Source organism: Gymnoscopelus microlampas (assembly GCF_963454915.1).
Source record: "Gymnoscopelus microlampas genome assembly, chromosome: 19".
Lineage (NCBI taxonomy): Eukaryota > Metazoa > Chordata > Actinopteri > Myctophiformes > Myctophidae > Gymnoscopelus > Gymnoscopelus microlampas.
Window position 1 is genome coordinate 27247479 of NC_139956.1, and position 11936 is coordinate 27259414.

Sequence of the window (11936 nt, forward strand, 5' to 3'; positions counted from 1 at the left end):
TCTCATTTGGCTCTGGGTTCCCAGATTGTCTCTAGAGCCGTTGTTGACTTGTTGTTTCATAGAACCCTTTTCTATGTGAATGCTTGTTTCTGAGTTTGGGCGTTTTTTTAAGCACACTGTTATCTTCACTATTTATTGTCCTTAATTTTTAAAGCTAAAAGTCCAGTAGGCTACTACACTTGTGGAACTTCACCACTGTGAACATTGTTGTCTCCACTACCAGAGGCGGTGTAGATTGGAGACGCAGATTCTCTGCCAGGCTGGGTTGCAGCCTATAGCCATGGATCCAAGACGGTCATCTGTCATGACCGTCATGGATGAACTTCGACATGGTGTTAACCCCTTTTGGCCCATACATCTACATAAACGTTCAGATTTCAAATATAAAGTGCTTACCCCATGGCCACGGATGTTACAATTATATACGGGCCCTCAGAAGTACCTGTATGTTCCGTATTGTTCAATAAAAATATGCTATTTTAAACTGCCCTTTAATGGAAAGGGCCAACTATGGGGCTATGGTTCAATACCACCCTGACTAGTTAATTTTGAGCTGTTTGAAGTTCCGTTTTTATCCTCTTGGATGTGCTACTGTAGTGCAGACAGTCAAAGTGGGGCTGAATAAAAAAAAAAAAAAAGTGAATGGAAAAAACATTAACATTTCCTTATCTAAAAAAGACATGTAACTAGGCTTAAGGGTACCCTGGCTCCAGCCCCTGAATCGCTATAGGCACATGAACATTCAGACTGAGTGTCAGGCAAATCAAATTAGACTTATTTACGCTTAAGGGCTAAATGGTCACTCAGTTGATTGAGATCATTAAGGGCCTAAACTTAAGGCCTGCTTCAGGCCAGTCGTGCATTTGTACAAATAAATGAAACTTCAATTGATGAACTTGACTCCCTAATGAAGACATCACACTCAGAATGAGATTTGAGTCCCGGGGGTGCATTAGGTTATTCTTCCTTTTCTAATAAATGTGAGATGACCCTGTGTACATATCTTCATTGTGTTTCTGTTCAAAGATCAAACCTTTTTGACAAATAATTCTGTTGTTCTAATATGTTCTAATAAATAGTTGAAACCACTCAAGCCCATAGATAGTCATACGACTAATTCTATTTACATATACATACATGTTACAGACATAGTTTATGTTGTGATAAAGTAATACTTTGTTATGTTGTAAAGAATAGTGACAAGTTAAATCACTTCCCCTTCCAGCAATCACTTTCAAGCATTCCTAAATAGCGTTCCCAGTCAAGCATTTCCAGTGTGCATGCAAACCCCATTTACTTAAAGGAACAACAAGCAACACTGGCTTGACTTGGCTCGTAGTTCTCACAGCAACAATTTTAACCCTATTTTATACTTTGGCTATTCAACGTGTTGTAAACATGTAGATCTACTATTTTTGAAGAATTTCACATTTAAAATTTAGAAATTTGAAAAGCTTGTAGAGTGGCATTTTTTTAATGACAAAACAACCCTGAAAAATAATATATGTACTGTATTGTTTTTAAAAAGTTTAACACCACAAGTCTTCTCTTATATGGGGGTCACTGGCACAAACTATTTTCAAATAGTGGTTTGTGGCCAAATGCATATCGATTTAGGGGTCCTTGACATGAAAATGTTTGAGAACCACTGGCAAAAGCAATAGCTGATCTACAAGCTCACGTGTTCACGTGTTCCACGGTGATGCATTTTGAGCTTATAGATCGCACATCAACATCCCAGTTCAGAATTTATTCCGGAGGTTACAAGATCTGAATTTCCCTCCCTTTACACTTTATTGACCACTAACTATACAGTATATTATGTTTTATTATGACCTTCTCTGTCAAGGACAGAAAAATCAAGAATGACAATATATTTTATAGGTTCATAGGTTCGGGATTTATAGTGTGCCCCCCTCCAGTTATTACACTGGCCCGGGGTGCAGCCCGAGTTAAGAGAAAACTAATTAGACTAAAGTAGGACAACAAGAAACTCAGACACTGTCAGAATCAGAATTATCTTTATTGTCAGTCAGTCACAAGAGGAGGGAATAGAAACTAACCAAACACACACACAACCCACAACACAGCAAGTGAACCTACAGTAGGAGTCATCTATAGCGAAAAGGTGGGTCCTTAGCATGCTTTTAAAAGGTGGGGGTATATTTTATATTCAAGGGGAGTTTGTGCCCAACACTTTGGTGCCAACACAGCAAGGGGGCACGGTCCCCCATCCTTGTTAGACCGTGGAGGCCTCAAATACAACTGACTGTCAGATCTGAGTGACCTGGAGCTGTGAGATAGGTCTAAAAGTTCCACAAAATGGTGCAAGAAAGACCGTTACAGGCTTTGAACACAAGCAGACCAAGCATTGTATTAATATGCCCCATACTGGATGTTAATGTATACTTTGTAGGTTATATAAAAATTTAAAAAATACAAATTCACACAACAATTGAATTTTGAATTTATCTATTATAGTAAATTATTCAAATACTGTATGTCCTCATACTAACATATACTGTATGTGCAATGCTAAACCAGTAATCAGATGAAGATGCGGCTTTCAAAAGCGGGTTACTTTTTTAATCCTGCGGGCACATTGCTACTAAAAGCTACGCTCATCCAGAGTGCTCATCAGCTTCTTGACCCAAGGAACGGCAGGGTCCATACAGATGCGGCGAGCATTCTTCTCTGTGACCGCACTGTGCAATAAACAAGAGAAATTTGTTTAAAATGACTAGAATGGTAGTTGGTGATTGTGACTTTTATCAAGAGAAAATGCATATCATATATATATATATGGTATACAGTATATATATATATATATATATATATATATATATACACACAGTATATACGACAACACACACACACACACACACACACACACACACACACACACACACACACACACACACACACACACACACACACACACACACACACACACATACATATGTATTTAACTCCGAAACTTACATGACTCCTGGCTTTACACACCGGTTATCAGTGAGGTAATAATACTTCAGGAGGTCAATCCTCACTCTCTTTCCGTAGAACTTAAAACAGCAGTCATCAGGGCCGAGTGCATCTGCATAAAATGTTAATCGTTAATATAACGGTTGCATTTCATGACAAAACTGATATTCTATAGTAGTAGCACTATAAGTCTTATGAACACGGCGACCTTTAGTAGAGAAAATTAAAGAAGCAAAACGTTTGTAATTAGGTTGCTAAAACATCTCTGCTGTCTGGCAGAAACCAACTATGTCCAAAATATTAACTTTTCAGGAAATGAAAAAAAAAAAAAGATCCAACACAATGCTGCCTCATCAAAGTTGTTATGGTGACTTTATACATTGTGTCAGATACTTGCATGTGTCCTTATATTATCTTTACCCAAATACAGCTCCAGTGGAGTTAGGAGGTTTTTGTGAGTTCATTTGTTTTGTCCATCATTGATTAGAATGACCAAGCCAGACGGAAACATAACCTAAGTTGGAGTTAGATGGTTTGAACGACAGTTTGAGGATCTACTGTGAGTTGGGTTTAGTCAGAAGCACTTTTTAATACTTTTCATTGGTTCAATATGTGTAAAACCCACACAAAGGGTGTTCAATAGCACTGATTTATATATAAAAATGTAAAAGTAGAAAAATGGAGATAGTTGGTTTCTGCCCGACAGCAACGACATGTACTGTATGTTAACTTACTGTTGGCCCCGGCAGAGCAGTACAGAGAAACTCCCATCAGGATGCAAAGCAGGACAATGTGACGGGTTCCCATGGTCACAACTTCTGCAGAGAATGATGGATGGATGGATGGATGGAGGCTGGCTGGATGGATGGATGGATGCAATGGAGACTAAAACGACAGCTCTCGTCAGGCACTACAAAGGGTGTCTAAATAAAAGATAGTCCGTTCTGAAATTTAACAAGAACAAAGAGAAGCTGCAAGAGGTGGGAGGTGTGGTGTTGTGGTCACAGGGGCGGAAAGGTGCTTTATGCGACAAACAATTTCCACTCATTTCAAAAGGTTGATAGAAGAAAAAAGAAGGACCCCATGTATCTCACAAAGGAAACGCATGTGGTGAAGCTCACGTATTTGCTTGTTATACTCCAAGCATGACAAAGTGAAAGACTACAAAGGGAAGGTAGAAAATTGTGTCTGTAAGAATTCTTAATCATTGCTCGATAGCTACAGTAGTCACAGTTACAGGATGTTTCAAAGGACGTTAAGACATAAAGACATAGGACATTAAAAGAGACACAGTGTGTATAGTATGTCAATATTTGTAAAGACAAATAGAGGCCACAACACTGTTCTTGTTGAGAATGTACAGCTCTTTATTTAATAAAACTGAATATATACACACACACACACACACACACACACACACACACACACACACACACACACACACACACACACACACACACACACACACACACACACACACACACACACACACACACACACACACACACACACACACACTTCAAGTGAAACACAGATCCAGTGTTTACCAGTCTGCCCCCTTCCAACTACAGTATATGTATCTATCAGTCCAGTCCTCTAAAACAGAGATAGGAGACAAATCAGACAAATCATTTTAAGATAGAATTTCACCTCCAGATTTCATTGCACATTTAACCAAACAGAACAGGGCATTGTTGATGTCTACAATAACATGCCGTTCTATTTTCATTTCTGTGATAAGAGGGTTGAGGGGCACATATACTGTTGGCTATGTGGAGCAGGGTTATTTCTTTACGGTAACAATCAGAGTAACAAACTTTTTATCACCTCTTTCTCATTTCTTAGAAATGTCACTTAAGACACAAACACACATTTGAAAAGCAATACACATTTGCATTGTGAATTAGTAACGTGCAAAAAAAAACATGGTTGATTTAAATTGCAAGTGATGACACTGTATCTTTATCATGAGGCACACATAAAGGCATGTGTGCAAACAGCTTTATTGCGGTAATACAGTGCTCACCACACCGGGGGAGTGGGGAGAGAGGAGTGCATCTAGAAAAGTGATCCAAACATCTGTGTGCAGGACACGCGATGAGATACACATTAAAGCAAAAACAGCAGTACTGCCAGCAACATGTGGATTCAAAAACATAGTTTTTATGTACAGTAGCCTATACACCGTATGCTAGCAGCCAAAATGAGAATTGAGGGCCCGGTACTTTGATTTGGAGTTATCGTTACACACATTCATCATCTATTGGAGCTCTAGCTATTTAAGAGAGTAGAAATCGAGGTGAGTTACGCCTAAATGCCATTTATGGATCCATTACTGCCCCGCAAACCTCAAACCCAGAGGCTTTCATGTTTTAAAGATAATTTTTTTGGCTTTTATGCCTCTATTGATAGGATAGACAGGAAATGGGGAGAGAGAGATGGTGGGTGACATGCAGCAAAGGCCGTCGGGATCGGGACTCGAAAATGAAAGAAAACGAGAAGACGTCAGAGCGAGAGGAAAAGACCACGAGAAAGTCAGAGATGAAAGACAAACATAGAGAGAGAGAGGTGGGGGGACAGAGAGAGAAACAGTTGAGGCAGATATGGAGAGAGCAGTAGGTACTTCAACCGTGTTCCAGGGGTCAGTGGCAGAAAGCCAGAGACATACAGTACGTACATACACACACAGGATACATTCTTCAGCCTCTGCCTGCTACAGTCTCTGGGCCATGAGCTCGGGGTGTTGGGTGTTGGTTGGGGTTGGTGGTGGTGGGAGGAGGTGAGTTGTAATGCCTCGTATCTCCTTCGCCTCCCGTCCCTTTGCAGGCCCCTCCACCTCCAGACGCGTCGCCACCCAGTTGTGGGTGAAAGGCTCTGTGTGAACCTAACCTTGCGTCACTATAGTCTTTCCACCGCGGAGGAAAGCCTGGTATTCTTTCCAAAATGGCCTGTGTGATCTGGTTTACAAAAAAGAAAAAAAAAAGAATTGTGGTTCCGGTGGTTGGTTCCGGTTGTTTTTGTTCCCCACATAATGCGAATCAATCCGTTTAGTCTCTAGTCACGCTACGAGTTAGAATAAAAGATGGACATACCAAACGATTATCATACCAAAGGAAACAAAACAATTATACCAAACTAAACACGTTTTAAACTAGGGGAATCATTTTGGAGATGCACGGTGCCGGTGGTTTCGGTCATTGGTTCCGTTCACGTGATGACGTAAAAAATATTTCCACTCAAGTACCGCCGCAATGCAGGAAGCGTTCTCTACGGCCCGTTTAGATTCCAGTGACTTGGGGCTGGGGTTGAAGGACAACTGGGTTCGTGCTGGAGCTTGGAGTCATTGTGTTCATGTGTTCATGTGTTCATGTGTTGATTCGTTTATGACATGTGTTCGTGTGTACGTGTGTTTGTGTGTTCGTGTGTTCGTGTGTTCGTGTGTTCATGTGTTTGTGTTGAAGTGTTCTTGTCAGTGCTTCAGAACAGGGCTGCCTCTCCCCTGCTCCTTCAGCAAGGCCTGCAGAACCTGAGGGCATGAGCGGAGAACAGGGATTCATGGTGTGATTTTTGCATCTGCATTTCACAGATGCTTTCTTATCGCTCTTATCCATAGTGTTTTGGAATACTTTTTTCTTTAAAAAAAAACACAAATCGTCTCTTCTTCTGGTGGCCCATGGCACAAAATATTTTCACAATGTCAATTTGTGGGTCCTTGACATGAAAAAGTTTGAGAACCACTTACTGCTCTACATCTGATCCTGGAAGACAGGCGCAAAGTTCAGTCCCTTTCAGTGAAATAGTGTAAACAAACAGAAAAGCAAGATATCTATCGTCTATTTGGGTTTTACTGATGTGAAAGCTTTTCTGGTTTTCATCTTCAACTAAGTTTACGGCCACATCACAAGTTTACATGTGTAAGAGTGGGTGAATAGTTTTTCTGTCACACATTTTCAGTAACAAAATATAGACATAATAGAGAAAGAAAAACACTATTTACAATTGTTAGTTACAATAGGGCAATCATGTTTTGAGCTCAGAAAATAAATGAAAAATGAGGCAGAATATTGTGTATTTTATCCAGATGAAGCACACTTTGCCGCTTTACTGGCATATCAACAGCAAGTGTTTCTGTAACATAGGACAGATACCCCCCCCCACACACACACACACATCCCTTTTTTTCTAAGAAAACCACATGTTTAACTACATGAACCCTGGTCACTATATGCTCAATCTGAGGTTTAGTTTGGTTGTTTTGTTGTTATTCTCATTTGCACAAAATCTTGATGAAACCACTATGGTTTGCTCTCTAAATTTAAAGAGGACAAAAGTGTCACACACTCTCTCTATATTTACCAATTTGATGGTATTTCCAACCGCAGGAAACAAATAGCAGGAAACAAACAAAAGCCTGGTCATCGCGTAATATTGTTGTAGGTATGGTATGCATTAAGAAATATCACATTTTGCATTGCCATGCCAATACCGGCAAAATGTGTGCAAGAAAACAACAGAGGCGTAAGTAGGTGTAAGTTATTATTTTTTGTGCCAAATTTGAAAAGATTCCCTTCATAGTGAGACGTTCACAGGAGGCCAGACTCACCAGTCAATCAAATGTTTTTGGTACCATTGTGGACCAAAATCACCCTGCCCACCAGTGATCGCTCTTTTCAGTGGTATATACATTATGATTCTAAGCTTATATAAAGATACAGCTTCAGAGTACAGGCCTATGTACAGCTTTGTCAAAAACCACGTGTTTATGGTTACTTACACCTCACAGGAAAAGTGCAAAAGGAAACACAAAAAAACCCTCATGCACAGAACCGTGCATGCATAAGCCTGGCGTTTAAGTGTGTGTGTGTGTGTGTGTGTGTGTGTGTGTGTGTGTGTGTGTGTGTGTGTGTGTGTGTGTGTGTGTGTGTGTGTGTGTGTGTGTGTGTGTGTGTGTGTGTGTGTGTGTGTGTGTGTGTGTGTGTGTGTGTGTGTGTGTGTGTGTGACCGTGACCGCCACAATCTTCACTTTTCATCTTATTAAGACAAGAAAATGTGTGTATTCATTCTTGAGTTATGGGTAAAAACACGTTTTGTGGGGTCACATTGAGCATAGCCTCGATCTCCAGGCTTTTATTGTTTAGTTTTGCTAAAAACATTGAGCGTGACCTTTAACCATCATCTTATCCGTCTGTGCGGTGATGAAATTCTCTTCCTGAACGATCGCTCTCATAAGAATGGGATGAACTTGACCCTTGACCATTAAAATCTTCAATTCATCACATTAGACATTTCTGTGTGAAATTTCTGTCATAATCAGTGTATTCATTATTATTTTTTTGTGCCAAATTTGAAAAGATTCCCTTCATAGTGAGACGTTCACAGGAGGCCAGACTCACCAGTCAATCAAATAAATATCAGGAGTCAAGCTGTTTTTCTTAATGTGCAAAGAGCTTTGGTAGGTTTTCTTCAAAGAACATTTTAAATGCTGCAAAGTGCGTCAGCATCTGAGGAGAGGAGAGAATACGATTACATTGAGTAAAACAGATGCGCGCGCATGCACACACACACACACGCGCACGCGCACACGCACACGCACACGCACACGCACACGCACACGCACACACACACACACACACACACACACACACACCATCTTTTTTTTTTTTTTTTTACCATTGTGGACCAAAATCACCCTGCCCACCAGTGATCGCTCTTTTCAGTGGTATATACATTATGATTCTAAGCTTATATAAAGATACAGCTTCAGATTACAGGCCTCTGTACAGCTTTGTCAACAACCACGTGTTTATGGTTACTTACACCTCACAGGAAAAGTGCAAAAGGAAACACAAAAAAACCCTCATGCACAGAACCGTGCATGTATAAGCCTGGTGTTTAAGCGTGTGTGTGTATATGAACACCGTTTGGTGGTCAGCACGGGAAGCTTGAACTCATCTCTACACAGCATGTGGCTGTTCTGCAGTGCAAACCGCAGCATTTAAAACAGCACCATGGGCTTTTGCAATTTCTTTCTCTCTCACACTCAACACACACACACACACACACACACACACACACACACACACACACACACACACACACACACACACACACACACACACACAAATGCTGCATTGCACTAAAATCTTCAATTCATCACATTAGACATTTCTGTGTGAAATATTAGTCATAATCAGTGTATTATTATTATTTATTTTTTTTGCCAAATTTGAAAAGATTCCCTTCATAGTGTCCCTGAGATATCGTGTTCACTGTCACCGCCAAAGACATACAAACTGTTGATCAAAAATAAATAAATAAATACAAGTTCATCAATAATGTCACTGCTGTTGTGCGAGACTTACATAGCCAAATTGCTCACAGGTTCTCATTGGAAACGAGATCGCAAGGACTTTCATGAACGACCTGTTAAAAGGAATTATCCTTATCCTTACATCTGGCCGGTAACAAGTGTACACTCCCAGGATGCTGCAGCACATCATGGTACGGCCCCCCCTGAGGGCCGAACACACACACACATGTACACACAGGTATTAGACAATGTGACATCATTAAAGGGATAGTTCACCCCAAAAAAATGTTTTTTATCGATTAGTCACCCCATGGAGACTTGAATTCATGGCCATTTTTTTGTTTTTGTCGCATTCCTAAACCAATAATTTGATGATCAGTGGACCGGTAGGCAGCGGTTCCGATAGGAGACACAAAGGAGACTCTTTGTGTCTAACATCACTTTCCTGGCAAATTCAGCCAAAATAGCAGATCTACAAGCTCACAACGCGATGTGACACATTGTGAGCAAAGATATTTGCTGTAAAGGGTGTGAGCTTGTAGATCTGCTATTTTCACTAGTTCTTAAACTTTTTTCCTAATTCATGGAATTTCTTTGATTTATTTTATTCATTTATTAAAATATTTGGATTTTTTTTAGATTTTCTGCATTTAATTTATGAAATATTGGGAAGGTTTACTGCCTCAACTAAAAGAACACTCGTATTCAATCATAATGAAATCTACTTGTTTTGTGTGGAAATTAAACCTAAGAAATGACACCAAGCACTGGAGGTTTAACTACACTCACATTTTGACAACAGCCAGGGTTTGTAAATGGAGGAGAGGAGGAGAGGACAGGACAGGACAGTTACCTTCATGTTCAGAGCTGTTTGGGGTGGTGGGTGCTGACATGGCTTTCCACTTCTCCTTGGCCCTGGACAGGCAGATGCTCTGCAGGGACAGATAAACACACAATGTTAGAGTTGATGTGAGAGCGAAAGACAGAGAGAGAGAGAGAGAGAGAGAGAGAGGAAAGAGAAGGAGGTTTAACATGAGGACCTGACACAAACCATCCAGGCTCTAAGAAGCATCACAGAATCACAGCTATTGAGCATAACACTGCATTAATGCAAATTATTATTTTTGGCCTGGTGGGACAGCTAGGAAGGAGCCAGGAGGCTGAGAGGGAGATGGTGATGATGATGATGATGGAGAGGCATTGGCAGGATATGATCCTGGGTCAGTAAAGATGGACTCTTTGCAGCATGAAAATAGAACAAATCAGATATAAGCAGTGCAGGAATGACCAGAGACAAACAGTGGAACCATATAAATTGAAAAAATAAAAAAGTGTGATCAAAAAGGAGGGGTACAGTATATGTAAAGATATGTAGCAGTATGGAGCTGTGGATACAAGAGGAACACAGCTAACCTACTATAGCCAGCCATCTGTGAAATGTGTTTACCAAGCATCGGTGGGTCAAGGATGTGAGGCCTCCCACCATCACACCACAGCCGTGCATTGTGTTGCAGGTCGGCTACTATGCCTTGTGGTGGCCTCTGGGCAGACATGTCACTGCCCTTTTTGGCATTTTGGACCTACAAGAATATTAAAGCATGAAAGCTGTGGCAAATCGCCTCTTTTTTTTTACTATGAGACGGACATGTCTTATTTAAAAAAACTTCTGCGTCTGGCAATTTGTTTTCTAATGCAATTTTGGGTCATGGGTGGGACCGTGGGATGGCCAACTTGTAACCCCCTAGTAGGGGTTTGATGAGAAGTGTGACAAACCCTGCTATGTTAATTGTGTTATTAAATGGTAGAATAGACTTGTATTAAAAAAAAAGGAATGTATTAACTAGTTAAACCCTAACCTCACGTCACCAGTCTTTCCACCTCGGAGGAAAATTTAAACCCTATATAATAAACGAATAAACTAATACTGACCGTGGTCAGCTCGGCTCTGTACTTGGTCCGCTCTTCCCTCCCCCCCTTCTACAACAAATCTCTTCGCTGAAAGAAAATATATTTTTGCTTGAGATGTTTGCCTCCTGAATCACATGTACTGCTGCTCATCTGAGCCTCAAATCCTGCCAGAGGATAGCTCTCATGTCTGCCCTCCCTTCATCTTCATCTCAGCTTTCCTATGGTCTTAAAGCTGCACTGGAATGTTTTCACACTTTGCGTACTGTGGCGGCACCAAGTGGTGGCCAGGGGTAACTGTTTTGATACTTTTGTCGCACAACACCACTGAAGCTCATTGGTGCTAGCCTGGGACCAGACGATATAGCCTGTCTACGCCAGGCTACATTGGTGCCACAGCGTCACCTCGAAGATACTCAGCTATCAGAGCTCTGAACAGTGAGTGACGAAGCAAAACAGACAAAACTAAACTACCAGGTCAAATGTCTTCCATCTGTAAACACCTCTTTTTGCTCCCAACAGAGCACACCCTGTCATTGGCTTTCTTTTTGTGTCAAACCCCCTGCCAACACACTACTGCTGTCAGCTATTGGCGAAAATGAATACCACCCTCCAGCTACCGTACTGTTCTGTACTGTTGAAAACGTATGCTTAACAGGTGAGTTTATTAACACAAAGTGCAGGGAATTAGTGGTGGGGGACGGACCACACTAATAATCCAAGAACTCTGAGAATACTC

General features: G+C 40.9%; 1 protein-coding gene across 1 annotated transcript; it reads right to left on the minus strand.

The window, feature by feature from the left end:
- Positions 1-2004: 2004 nt before the first annotated feature.
- Positions 2005-3988, minus strand: LOC311035230 (C-C motif chemokine 3-like). Its single transcript, XM_084043316.1, has 3 exons — positions 3717-3988; positions 2983-3094; positions 2005-2705 (listed from the first exon to the last, which is right to left on the minus strand). Exons 1-3 carry the CDS (start codon positions 3787-3789, stop codon positions 2609-2611), a joined length of 282 nt encoding a protein of 93 aa, XP_083899442.1. The 5' UTR covers positions 3790-3988; the 3' UTR covers positions 2005-2608.
- Between the last annotated feature and the right edge of the window lie 7948 nt (positions 3989-11936).